Genomic DNA, 14,841 nt, shown 5'->3' with positions numbered 1-14,841 from the left:
ATGGATACCACATTGGGAAAAAATGTCTCATGTGATGTCGTGAATTGAGACGATTTGGGCTTGCTTTGCCGTTTTAATCATTGTAGGCCTACTATCTATAACTCTGAAATTGTGAGTGTAAACAGCATCCAATATAGTTGGTTCGCCTTGCTACCTCCGCCACCGAGTGTAAACGAATTTGAACCAGTGTTGGTTTTTTAAAAAATTATTTATCATTTCCGAAATATCTATGTCATCACAAAGAGGGCTAATAAAATAAAAATAAAATGAAAATAAAAGGTTCATAGTCATACACAAATTAATTTAAAAATGACGATCTGTTTTTTTTCTTCTCCGCGGTAAGAAAACCCGGAAGCCCAATGTATGGAAAAAGAGTTTGGGCCCGGCGATATATATCGTCATCACCTGAGCACGTGGTGGAGGAGAAATTTATATTATCTTATTGGCTAACATGTGATTTGGAGGCGTGGCTTCTTTGATGGCCTCACCCAGGCGCGACTGCCGAACTTTGAACTTTAACTTTGTTTACGCCGTGAGTTCATGAAAGTCAAACATGGATTCTGAGAATTGGTAGACATTTTAACGAACTTTCAACAGAAAGGAACATCGACATTAGTGCATACTATTGCAAATTAACTTCGTGTAGGTAAATAAGGTTCTTTACAGGCCTGTTGCGCTATTTATATTGGTGGTTTTTGTATTAATTTTTGTACAGCATTGATTGAAGTAGCCGGCGAAAACATCGTAGTAGCCGATCGAATGCGCCGGCCGCCGGCTCTTAAATAAACCCCTGTATCAGCCAAACCAGATTATGGAAATTCACTATTGTATGGTCTCTCAAAGTTACATATTCACCCATTGCAATGAGTTCAAAATATGGCTGCCAGAATTGTGTCTTGCACTGGGAAATATGAACATATCTCATCAGTATTAATAATTAAGAAAACTGCATCAATTGGTTGCCAGTATTGTCCAGAAAGCAGAAATTGGAGACCCCTCTAATTCGACGACCACTACTTTTTCAAAGAATCAATGAACAATCGTCAACCTTTAACACAACGCTAACACTCTAAAGTAGAGAACAGAACCCTGAGTACACCTTAAATTTTTCAGGTGCCAAAGTGGTGTAGAAATTGGAGGGCGAACTATAATAATGTTATGAATACGTTCAACAAGAATATGACAATTTTTACTGTAGTAAAGAAATGGAAGCTTAACTCACTGTCCTACAAAACAAAATCATAGCAAAGGTGTAGATCCGTATCTTTAATCTGTATAATGTTTAATTCAAAGTTACGAAAGTAAAGGAAGTGATTGAACAGTCCTCAAAAAGAAAGCCATGTGACCCCCACCCAGCCCAGCCAAAATGTTGGTCGATTACTAACAAAATTAATACAATATAGCCTACTACTAACTATATATATTATTAGGCCTACTACTACTAGTATGTAGGCCTAGGCTAGGCCTATGCCGATTTCAAATCTAACTAAAAGACTAACAAAATTCTTAAATAGCTACTAGGCCTATACTAGAGGGCCTACACATTCTCACTATACGCCTACTAGGCCTATAGAGTGGTGTTAGAATGCCTGGAGAGGCCCCCTAGCTTCTAGGCTAAGCCCTAGTGCATATCAATCAATGAGAACACGTCAAAAAGGCCACCACATCCACAGCCTATTTGTGTTGATCAATGGAGTAACATTAACTCTTCTTTAGGTCAAAGTTTGACACAATTTTGCTTGAACGTTAGCTTTACAATTGAGTAATTACCTTTTATTTTCAGAGATAAGTTTTACTAACAAGGTACAAAACGGAAAATTCAGGTTAATCAGGACGTGATCAAATCGCATAGGCCTACACAGCTCTCCAATTTTAAATTAGCGCCAATAAGGTCAGAGGGCGCTATTCTTCATGTGAATCAAAGATCTTATAAACACAAGATAGCGTTCTCCGCGATTTACGCGTAACAAATAGAAGCGTCGATTTGGCACAGAAAAGTAATCTGTTTTTGGAGAGGGCGTCCTAATCGTTGCCATGGATCTGAGATAGGGTGTTCGCGTTACGCCATAAGTTCGTTACCAATACGTTAATTTGTTCCTTATGTTCCAAAAGGAGGGCGCATTGTAAATCGGACGCTTCTAATTGTTACGCGTAAACGTAAAGTAGCGCGGCGTACGCTATGATCAGAACGGTCATGGTTCAAAAGTTTTCAATTTTGCTAGAGGGCGCTTTTCATGCATTATTACTGAATTTGCACGCGTAAATCGCGGAGAATTCTATCTTGTGACTGTTCCCAACACAGTGACAAATATTTTACGAACATTTTACGAACGCTGCAATGTCATTATTATTCTTATTATTATTCTTATTATTAATATTATTATTATTATTATTATTATTATTATTATTATTATTATTATTATTATTATTATTATTATTATTATTATTATTTAAAAAAAAACATTACACTGTACGTATTGAGGTTTCTCAAGTACATTTTTACATAGGCCTATGTTATTTTCGTATAGGCCTATTTAATGTACTTTCTTATACTTTTTCAACAATAAACAGTTGATAGACTGAGGTAAATTTGCATTTATTAATTTGTTTTAATACATTTGCTTTATATATGAAAAATAAACCTATTGAAAAAAACAAATTGTCTACATACGTATTCCCAGTACCAAGTACTATGTTTTTAAGTTTGCCTCAATATTGTAATTCTTTGAGGTAAGTTCGTTAAATTAAAATTTTTGTTGTAATTGTTATTATTATTATTATTATTATTATTATTATTATTATTATTATTATTATTATTATTATTATTATTATTATTATTTGGTGCTTAGAGACCTTGGTTAGCCTATTTGCACCTTATAAATTGACTTATTATTATTATTATTATTATTATTATTATTATTATTATTATTATAAAATATAGATTTTTTTTCATTTTCTAAGGAACATTACAAGTTACCTTTTTGAGTTGAGCAACCAAATGTTGATTGACGTCTGTGTACGCGCGTCTGTAAAGTTTCCTTGAAATCCACCCTCGAGCACGTGAAAAAAAGAATTGACTCACCCGCCTTCGTGATGTATTTAGGCATATGGGGGCCTTTTATGGAGCGATGCTCTTTATACTAACCATGAAGATGTACAGTAAGTGTAACTGATTGGCTTACAGTAAACCACACTAGCATAATATAACCACATTTAAACCCCATCTAATTTAACGAAAACAATAAGATAATTAATTAGGCCATTTTGGCCAAATAAATTTCTCTGAAGGTTAGCTTCAGAATTTACAGTATACCTGTACTTAATTTGTTATAAGTTGTAAAAACTGTATTGAATAAAAAAAATCTTTCGCTTGTATAGGCATTAGTCATTTGTGATACAAAATGATTATGTCAAGTGTTACATCGAACAGTGGCGGATTCAAGGGGAAGTCCCGTCAGCACAGGCCCCCAACCTCCTATTTTTTTTCAAAATTATTTTAAAAAAAAATGGAGAAAACTGACAAAATTGTATTCAACTTTAATCTGATATGCCATTTCCGACCATTTAGAGATGCCATATTAATCATAATTTTTTTTTACCTCAGCCCCAACCGCCATGGGGTTGAGGTGGGTGGACATTCCGTTTGCACAAGACCCTCCCTGGGGTACCCTCTATTTAGACTTCCTGTACTTGCCACAGTTGCAATAGGCCTATCATTTCCGGGCTTATAGAAGGAGGGGGGGGGAGAAAAGTGAAGGTTTCGTTGGGGAATACCCATATTAAGGATACCCCTCATGATTAATACGGTAATTCATTGAGATCGTGGAAGCAATCTCGACTTCGACTTTGCTCGGAAGTCAGTGGCGGATTCAAGGGGGTGGGCCTAAATTTTATGCTGGAAGTGCAATTTCCGGCCATCTAGAGTTGCCATAATCACAAATTTTCTTACCTCAGGCGCCCCAACGATGGTGGGGCTGAGGTAGCAGATCCTCTATCTGTGAAAGTAACCCCACCCCATAGGCCTATTTGGTATTCCTGGATCTGCTACTGGAAATTACAACAATTATGAAGTCATATCACAGTCTTGATGCCTATAAAATAACTAATAAAGTTCACCAAACTTCGTCAAATATCCGTAGCTTCCAGGGGGAAAAGCCCCTAGACCCCCACCGGGGCCCTTGGCGACCCCCCCCGGGGCCCTTGGCGTCCCCTGAAACCCCCCCCCCACCAAGCCTAGATGCTCGCTTCGCTCGCATACTGGACCTTCTGAAATTCCCCCTTACTTTCAAAAACGTTCCTCCGCCGTTGAGGAGGCATGTGTCTCATCTAAAAGGTGAATTCTAGTCGGAAACCCTAACAATTTTTTAACTACTTGCCCTGTGAATCCTTATAAAGATTCATAACCCCTGTCAGGGAAATTCCAGACTCATGTGAATAATTTCTACCGCCTTTCAGGAATTGTGACCCCTCAGAAGAGTCGATAAATTCTCCACTGCTGTAACTGCCGCTACTCTGTCTGATAGTTTAGTTTTGTTGGGGTTTTAGCTGGTTATGGAAGTTTTAAAATTATAAGTGGGATAGTAAAAGAGTTCCAAAGTTTAGTTGTGATCATGTCAAAAATTATATCGTTAGTTTAAAAATTATGAGATTGGAGAAAAACAGGAAGATTCAGACCGTGGTGGAGCACCAGATGACACAGGTTGCAGTACATCAGATGAAATTTAGAAAGCATCTATAGGTCACGAAGCACAATAAAGAGTAGTACCATAAATGAAAAATAAAGTTTTAAAACATTGAATAATTAAAACCTTTTAGTGAAAATTATCAATTACTGTACTATAATAGCCTACAGTATAATCGATAAGTAAACAGGGGTGACGCAGTGGTGGGGGCGGTTTCAGCCCCTCCCCTCCCCAACCACAGTCGACCGTGAGCCACTGCGGGAGAAAAACCATTCGTTTACGTCGGGGAGAGAAAAAATTGTATATTTTCTACATACTGTAATTATAGACTCTACAATCGAAGTCTTTGAAACCCCTGACCCGAAGGGTTTGTTGATACGTCAGTATAATATGTCTCCGTTAAAACATTATTACAAAGACAAAAACACATCTAAAATCCTGCAATAGATTGACGATCGGGACCTAAAAAGGGCCCCAGTTTTAGAAAGTCACAGGGTCCCCGCCTCATGTTACGTGGTTGTGATTGTGCCGGGGTGCATGAATTGTCATGGTACATGACCAACTCCCTGATAGAATGAGCATTTGAGTGAGCACATTTTAAAAGCACTCAAAAATGCTTTCTTTCAGTGTAAAATATTTTTGGAAATTTGTTTTTTTACAAAATTTCGACGAATTTGATGACATCAGCCCGGATGGCCATGCGCGTGTCGTAAACATAACTCCAGTTTAATAGTTACAGTATATACAATTGATTATACTTCTGAAAATTGTTACCGTAATCATTAGGCCTATCTTATTATTAAAATTATCTTATATTGAAAATGATTACCGTGTCTAGTCTACGTTTTAATCAATCTTACAGCATTTATTTGTTGATTATTTGTATGAATTTGTAATTACTACGTTTTATGCATAGAGCTATGGTTTTATGTTTTATCAAAGCTCTAGAGGGCGTTTTAAAATTTTTAATAATCATGACCTTTCACATTGTTGTCATTAGACGTGACCGCGGGAAGCAGAAACATTAAATAAATTTGAATAAATGTCAACTAGTAGTATTTCCTTCGAAATGTCGCACAGAACGCTGCTATCCTGCTAATTATTGTTATAAATGATATCAATAATTTGAACGGTAAGTTAATTTTAAAGGTCGTTCGCTGTGGCAGTGTCGGTCGGCGGTGTAGGCCTAGCCTAGGCCAAGGCTCAAACAACAAAGTACTAAGAAAATGTTTCACACATCGCGCAGCATACTACTACTAGGCCTAGCTAGGCCTACAACTAGGCCCTACTTACTTTATTTAGACTAGGCCTAGGTTAGGGCTTAGGCCTAGGTATGCTAGGCCTAGGTAGGCCCTAGGCCTGGCCTAGCTAGGCTCTACTGCTAGCTGACTCTATATTCAAATCATAGATAGGCCTAGCGTAGGCCTACACTAGGGTGGGCATGCATATGTATAGCATAGAGGCTAGGTGACAGGCCTAGGCCTAGAAAAGAAAGAAGTCTGCTTTCCCCGAAAACCACAACTTATAGAGGCCTGGCTCTCACTCCGACAATGACCGGACGTTATGTGAAACCCATCCTTGTTTAACGGGCCTGCAGAGTGTGCCTGTTGTTGAATTACAACAACTTTTTCTCCAATCAATCCAGTCAGTGGGAATCTATGCATGTCACGTGAGAGATTATAATTATGACTGTCGTGCACAATTTGAGACTTTTGCACAATTTGTAAGTTGTGCAAGCTCTTTCTTGGGGATGAGGATGCAGTGGAGGAGGGGTCTTCCTGTTTATTTTTGTGGGTCTTCTTTTATTATTTGGGGTATAATTTTTTTGAAAGAGTTTTTATAAATAAACTTTTAAGGAATAATACTTACCATTTTTACATTAAGGTATTCAATTTTCCAGTAAAATGCATACATTCCATGTGCGCAGCACATGGCTGAATTACATAAGAATTGATAAAAGTTAAAACATAAATAACAGCATTAAATTTAACAACTTAAAAAAATACAGAATACCGATAGGCCTGCCTATGACATCAGTTGAAGGAAAAAATGAAAAATTGGTCAAAGGCAACATTAACATATGACAGGCCTAGCCATAGCCCAATTATGCTGTAATTTCAATCATCATAGTCTTAATCTATGTTTGTCAACTCATCCATCAGTATTAAATTTATGTTCAATTTCAGTTAATTTCTTACTAATTCTGGAGGCTGATAATAGCTCATTACGGTATTATATTTTAGGTGTTTGTAGTACATTTTGGGGCTGAGAGGGTAGCCTGTGAAATAGCGGCCGAGCATGCAGAACAATACGGTAAGGTCGGGCCTACTGTCGGCCCGATGAAACTATCAAACAGTCCTATTAGTAATATTGTTTAGTAGTTTAAATCCTTAGTAAGTGCAATTGTTTTTTTTTTCATTGTAGCTACAGACCGTTGTGGCCCACACTCACGGGCCTAGCCGTTAGCCTACGGCCTAGGCTATCTTTTATCATTGCAAATTCCGTCGCTTTCTAATTTGAATAAACGCCCCCTCAATAACCCAATCAATCCTGGGACTGTGGATGTTGGCATGATTTGAGGTGTGAAGTGGAATCACATTCTCCGTTAGTCAATATCAAAGTGAGGATATTTATCTTTGACAGAATGATGAGAGCTCCCTGGACAGACAGTATCTTTCCAACTTTCATCTTCTTTCATTTGTCTATAGCCTAGTCCTACTACTCCTTTTCTGACAATTTGCACCTTTAACACACTCTCATCTAAGTTTTCAAGAAAACCGGCAATGATCATGCCGTCCTGCTATTCTCAATCGACCGATGGCGAACGAGCTAACCACCACCACTAATTTCATCTGCTATTCTGCTGTTATGTAATACTGTACTCACAACATGCTTGTCATGACAAGCGATGCTTTCTGGACGATTATCTTTTCTGCCGCAGCACCATTCGTAATTTGCGGTTTCCTGATGTCCTTATTTAATCGTTTTTCATTCAAAATGTGCCTCTTGGATTTAATAAGTTCTCATAAGAACCTCTCGATTTTCATCTATTTCCATAAGCGTCCCCTCAATTTTCACTCTGTTTTTATAAGCGCCACATTCGAATAAGGGCCCCGTTTGAATAAGCGCCCCCCCCCCCCAAAAAGTGCAAAGCGCCCCTCAAAGTGCAAAAAATATTTTAAGCGCCCGGGCGCTTATTCGCACGAGTACGGTAATTGCTGAAAGAAACCTTTGCACAATTTGCATACCGTACTCGCACGAATAAGCGCCCCATTTGAATAAGTGCCCCTCTCGAATAACTGCCCCTTCTAATGTGAAAATTTCCTTAAGCATCCCGTTTGAATAAGCGCCCCCTTCTAATTTGAATAAGCGCCCCCTCAATAATATCATAAGATTTCTTTTTAGCAAGTCAATAATCAAATCAATCCTGGGTCTGTGGTTGTTGGCATAATTGAGCTGCACAGTGGAAACACATTCTTCTTAGGTCAATATCAAAATGAGGGTATTTCTCTTAGACAGATGAGAGCTCCGATCCTTGGACAGACAGTATATTTCCAACTTTACTCTTTTTACATACTTGTCTATGCCTAGGTAGTCCTACTCCTCTTTATCTTTTCTGACAATTTGCACCTTTAGCACATTCTCATCTGAGTTTTCAAATAAAAAATACAATGATCCTGCCATCCTGCTAATCTCAATCGGCCGATGGCCAACAAGCTAACCACTACACACCACCGCTAATTGCATCTGCTATTTTGCTGTTATGTAAATATTCACGCATTCTTGTCATGAGCCATGTTCTCTGGACGATTATCTTTTCCGCCTAACCACCATTCGTAATGTCCTTATATAATCTTTTTTCATTCAAAAAGTGCCTCTTGAATTTAATAATTTCCCATAAGAACCCTTCGATTTTCATCTATTTCCATAAGCGCCCCCTCAATTTCCACTCTGTTTGAATAAGCGCCCTGTTTGAATAAGCGCCCCTCAGAAATTGCAAAAAAATATTTTAAGCGCCCGGTCGCTTATTCGCGCGAGTACGGTACTGCCTGCACAGTGTTGTATGCAAAAGTAACAAAATGCGCACAACATGATCAAGTCATGAATGCTTGCAGCTTTATATATTGTAGGCCTAAGGTAGGCCCATCAAGTTTGAAATTGTCAAATTACAACTTATTGATTTCAGGGTACTTTTAAAAGGTTAAATGAGAGTGCTATTTCTGGACATTCATGTTTCATCAAATTTACAATCTATGGTACAATACAATAAAGACCAGCTTTAGCAAAGTTTTATTAGACATAGGCCTACAGTATATCCCATTATTAAGAGTCAGCTGCCCCATAATAGATATAAAATTATAAAAACCATTAAAATATAATATTGATTAATATTATAATAGGCCTAGGCTATCTTAATTTTAAAGTTTAAACTTTTTCTTAAATATTTTTACACACTAAACAGTGATAAAAAAAAAAAGAAGAATAACAAAAATAAAAATAATAGCATTACTGAAATTATGGTAAATATCAATGATATAATAATTTTTATATTTCTACAAGCACTAATAAGTATTTAGTTGCATAATAATAATGAATATGTCTGTGAAACGTAGAAGAATTTAGAAATCTTGATCTATGAGTGTGTTGGGGAGAGATTTCATGGTTTATGCCGTCATGAAATTTGCCTACTTTTGCTCCAAGAACTGAGGTTGGTATGGTACTCAAGACAGCAGCACTTTCAACATGCCAGCTAGGCCTGTTTGATAGCAACACAAGGAGAGCAGTGGATGAAATTGAACCAGGTTTGAAATAGAAAACTTACTAAAGGTACAATACGTTGTAATTGTCAAGGCACCACACTCTTCTCATGGTATTTATTACACTAAGGCCAAATTTTTATCATGTGTATACTTATGATTTTTTATAGGCTAATATTAGGCAGATGCCATCGAAGCAGCAGTTTGAGAAAGCCGCTTGGCAGTGGGCAGAAACGACTGAGCCAGCGCAAGTGAATGAAACACACCTCAATCTTGCCTATCGTATCAATGAGAAGGCTTGTTCTAAAAATGCTTGCAGGTACTGAAAAAGTATTAATTTCACTACTTTATACAGATGCTGGTTTTGACTATATTATGAAACCCTGATTTTTGAAGAAGGTGAAATATTGCCTGCATAGCCATTTCATCTGTCATGCATGAAAATTCATGAAAACAAACCAGTTATACTTCATGTGTTTTTGGCTGAATTCCACTAAAAAATGTACGCATGAATAACTTTGAAACTTATGTGTCTTGATTCCTGTAGTGCTGTACTTTTACATGCCAATAACTATAACTGTTTCTAAGACTTGATACCTCCTATCATGGAAGGACCCCTCATATTATAGATAAAATACTCAAGTATCTGAAAATACCAATAATTTGAATTTCAGTTTTTGCTACAACTTATCCATTTTGCCAAAACATGCCTCATTTGTTTGATATGCAACTGTTTGACAACTGTTATGATCTAACATAATGCAAAATTTTGTTAGGAGAAACTGCAGAGGAAACCCAAATTGTTTGACTGGACTTGGTGAAAAGGATTGGTTAGGGACCATTGATGATGAATACTGGCTAGAGATTGAAGATCCAAATGAGGAGAAACGGCCTGAGGTATGGGAGGCAGATCTTCATCACCATCATCGATTTCATCATCTTCATCATAATCTTCATCATCATCATCATCATCATCATCATGATCATCATCATAATGCATGTTAGATTTATATAGTGCTTAACGCCAACAAGGCCTCTAGGCGCTTCACATTACTACCACAAACTCTAGCTCCCTGGGGGAGTATTCCATAAAGTTGCAGCAGCTACATCAGCGCATTTTGGCATTTAATCCTACCAGGTACCCATTTATACTCCTGAGTGGAGAGAATCAATGCAGATAAAGTGTCTTGCCCAAGGACACAAGCGAAATGCACAGCGAGGGATTGAAACCCTGACCTCGAGGTTGGGAAACCAAACCTTTCCCACTGTGCCAAACCACTTCTCATCATCATCATCATCATCATCATAACATCATCGAAATTGCTATCATCATCAGATTTTAATTATTATATCATGATTTCTTATATTAGGGGTCGTTTGTTGGTCTCAAAAACCTTGGTGCAACTTGTTATGTAAACACATTCTTACAGGTATGTATAAGAATTACAGTAATAAAAAATAAAAACCAATATAGTATTAGGAGTATAGTATTAACAGTAAATATAGTAGGCATATCATTGAATTGTTTACATTTAACCACAAATATAACAGTATTGTAGAAATAAAACATTTGTTTATTCAATTCAAACAGTAGCAAACTACAGGCATGAAAACAAACAACTAAAACAAACCAACAAAAATATCAAATACTCTCAATATTACTAAACACCTTTAAAGATGTATTGTCCCTCTATGTTACTTCAAAATAAGCAAGCTAATTTAAAAAATGATTTTTTTTTGGTATTTTGCATTGGACAATACGTCTTTTAACAAAGTTTGTAATCCTCAGTAGTGCTGGCAGCAGGTAGGCATAGTGCTGAAAACACATATGATTAAAGCTAGAAGTGCACAGGTGTAGTTCTGCTGACAGTGCACAGGTGTAGTTCTGCTGACAGTGCACAGGTGTAGTTCTGGCAGTGCACATGTATAGTTCTGGCCGTATGCAGGTGTAGTGCTGGTAACACGGAGTTATTCTGGCAGTATGTAGATGTAGATCTAGTAAAACATAGGAGCTATGCTGACAGACCACAGGTGTAGTATGGCAGTACACAGGTGTAGTGCTAGTGACACTAGAAGCTGCTGACTTACCACAAATATAGTGTTGGAAGTATGCAGGTGGAGTTCTGGCAGTACACAGGTGTAATGCTAGTAACACATAGGTGCTATGCTGACATACCACATGTGTATTTCTGGCAGTACACAGGTGTAGTGCTGTCAGTATGCATGTGTAGAGTTTGCCATACACAGGTGTAACGTTGGCAATACACAGGTGTAGTTCTGGCAGTACACAGGTGTAGTGCTGTCATAATGCAGGTGTAGTGCTTACCATACACATGTGTAGCACTTACCATACACAGGTATAATGCTGGCCATTCACAGGTGTAGTGTTGGAAGTAATAATAATAGTGTAGTTTTATATAGCGCCATATCCATCTAACGTAAGATGCTCAAGACGCTTGATATGTGAACTAGGAACTCGATCAATGACTTTCTTCACCTCTAAGGGTCCCTTTGTGTCTATGCTACCCGTTAACCACCACGGGGGCTGTCTGTTCCAGTACACCGGGGTATCCCCTACTCGTCTCGAAGGATGTACTGTACTTGGTTCTTTATAGTGCACACGAGCCATTGTATACACTGGGCCTACGGTTTATAGTCCTTATCCGAGGAGACTTGTTCTACCACTAGAACCATAGGCAAGCGTGCCGTTCGAACCAGCACCGATATTATGGCTGTAGCTTGCGGCGGCCCTGCTAAACGCTCAGCCATTTTGACTAGCACACAGGTGTAATGCTGAAAGTACACAGATATAGCGCTGGAAATACACAGGTGTAGTGCTGGTAGGACACAGGTGTAATGCTGGTAGGACACAGGTGCCTCTATCCCCGGTATTCTTAAAACGAACTTTAGTCGTAGTTTGAGCTAAAACTTTAAAATTACGTCACTTCGTATTCTTAAAGGGAACTTCGACTAGCACTACGACTAAATGATGTGAACCTCGACTAAAATGATACCTCCGCAGGCCGATTTTTTTAGTCAGCTAAATCGCCGACTTGAAATATTTACCCCACTAAAAACGTGTTTTTTGTAACTCACGATAAAGTGAAACGAATAAAAACGATTGTATACGCAGGTTTGATATATCTTTGGTATGTTAAACAAAGAGACATCAAGTTTAGCTTCCAGAAGGAGAAATTAACATGTTTTGCTGGCCACATGCGATTGTTCCTGATCGAAATCCCCTCGCATTGCGATCACGTAGCTTAAAAATAACAACAACAAAGATGGTGCTGCCCTCGCTCGGGCTCAACTATAATAGTTCTCCAAAGAAAGCAAATTTTCAGTGTCTATTCAAATTCTCTATTGTAATATGTTAACAACTAATATAGTTATTATTATAGAAAATTAATTAAGGGAATGATGGTCTATTATGAATTATGAGGAAATACGTTTTTGAACCACAGACGACAGCTTAATATTCATCCGCGTTACCGGATCTCTAAAAATTCGTCTTCTATTAAAGTTAGCCCTTTTCATTGGTTAGTTTGATAGTCGTGGCTTGCCAGTCGTCTTCAGTTGAACTAAAACTAGGACTTGATTTAGTCATAGTTAAAACTTCAACTACATTGTTTTGAATACAAATTGAAGTTAAAGATGCGACTAGCACTAAATGAAGTTCTAGTTCGAAGTTCGACTAAAGTTTGTTTTAAGAATACGGGCGTTAGAAGAATTGGCAAACTAATTCTTGTTTAGTATTGTGATATATTCAGCTACTGCAATAGAAAGCAACTGGAACATACAAATTTCTGTAGGTAATATTTAATATATTTGTCTATTTGACTAATGTTTCACAAGTGAATAAAATAAGTGTATTTGCATTTTTAAAGGTTTGGTTTCATAATGAGGATTTTCGAAGAGCTTTGTATCAATGGACACCTGTTAAAGGTAATTTAAAAGATTGGTGGATTTTATTTAGTTCAATTTGATGTTTATATGCTACAAGAAACAGTTACTGTACAAATTTCAATTTATGTACAACAAAATAGTTTAAAAAGTCAATAAAGCTTAAGATAATGAAATAGTAATAGTAAAATTTATGCCAGTTTGGTAATGGAATATTTATGATGAACATATTATTTGATTATGCTAATTTATAATCATTTAAAATTTTGAATTCAAAGTTGGTGGTGTATGACACTGATCTGTTAAAACTGCCAACTCAATTGCTATTCAGATTCTGTTTTGAGTGGATCGTAACCCTGAAATTTAAATACCTAATTTGAATTTGTCTTGTCTAGTCTGTAACTCTTATAATCAGGCATATTTATATTTATGTGTGGTTTTATTGATACGTTACTGGTGGATTCCTTACCTAATGTGTGCCACAACTTTTTTTGGTAAACACCTCTTCAGTGTCTTAGAAAAATCATTTGTACCCATCAAAGAGTATAAATAGAACAAAAGAGCGTACTCCTGTTTGTAAAAACGTCACTCCCCTAGTTACGATGGAAGTCGCCATTGTCATTATGTAGTGAGCCCACTATGAGTTCACATAAAGTGCTCCCGCAAGATACTATGATGATAAAAATCGAAATATTATTTCGAGGGAACGAAATCATTTCGAGGGAACAAAATCATTTCGTTCCCTCGAAATATTATTTCGTTCCCTCAAAATATTTTTATGTTCCCTCGAAATAATATTTCGTTGCCTCGTAAAACGATTGAATGAGTTGCAAATATCATCAGCAGAGTGCTCAATGGTAATTAAACCAGAGCGAATTAAAACAAAAATAAGAGGTTCAACAGCAGGTTTGATTAGGCATTTTATTACTATTTAGTTTCATGCTACACTTACATGGTGCAACACTCTTCAGATAAAATTGAAAACATTTCGTTCTCTCGAAATGGTTTTGAGGGAACAAAATAATATTTCGAAGGAACGAAATAATATTTCGAGGAACGAAATATTATTTCGTTCGAAAGAAATGTTATTTTATTCCCTCAAAACCATTTCGAGAGAACGAAATATTATTTTGTTACCTCGAAATATTATTTCGTTCCCTCAAAATAGTTTAATATTTTCTTTAACCATGTCCCTTTAGGGGCTCCGTAAAATTTGAATAAACAAACCTACACTGGCTGTGTATGGTGTAGTGTTTTTTTGTCTCTCCTGTTATTTTTATACTCTTTAAACACATCAGAAATCATCTCCACTCTACAAGCATCAGCTTCAATTCATAACCCCACTTCATTTCCATAATCCATTCTACTACCATACATTATTTCTAATTCCTAAGTACCAACTACATTCCATAAGAAACCACCTATCTCCCTCCCCTCAATAATTTTACTACCTAAGAATGTGAGCTCTTGAGCATTTATCCAGAGGCAAGAGTCGTGCC

General features: G+C 37.1%; 1 protein-coding gene across 2 annotated transcripts in view; it reads left to right on the top strand.

The window, feature by feature from the left end:
• The first annotated feature begins 5,670 nt into the window (after positions 1–5,670).
• The window catches only part of LOC117111047 (ubiquitin carboxyl-terminal hydrolase 48-like), a 35,382-nt gene continuing 26,211 nt past the window's right edge, over positions 5,671–14,841 (top strand). Inside the window, exons 1-5 of one of the 2 annotated variants that reach the window (XM_033253930.1) lie at positions 5,671–5,814; positions 9,610–9,758; positions 10,216–10,336; positions 10,810–10,869; positions 13,327–13,384. In XM_033253930.1, coding sequence (XP_033109821.1) covers positions 9,625–9,758; positions 10,216–10,336; positions 10,810–10,869; positions 13,327–13,384 — 373 coding nt within the window. In that variant the 5' untranslated portion in view covers positions 5,671–5,814; positions 9,610–9,624. Of the gene's footprint in view, positions 5,815–6,924; positions 6,996–9,609; positions 9,759–10,215; positions 10,337–10,809; positions 10,870–13,326; positions 13,385–14,841 lie in introns of those variants that run through there. The other variant, XM_033253929.1, reaches the window with a different exon arrangement.

Source organism: Anneissia japonica, unplaced genomic scaffold, assembly GCF_011630105.1.
Source record: "Anneissia japonica isolate Jap-2015-1 unplaced genomic scaffold, ASM1163010v1 scaffold573_len2283161_cov171, whole genome shotgun sequence".
Taxonomy (NCBI): Eukaryota; Metazoa; Echinodermata; class Crinoidea; order Comatulida; family Comatulidae; genus Anneissia; species Anneissia japonica.
The sequence above is the reverse complement of the archived record's forward strand: the minus strand, read 5'-3'. Positions and strand labels throughout refer to the sequence as shown.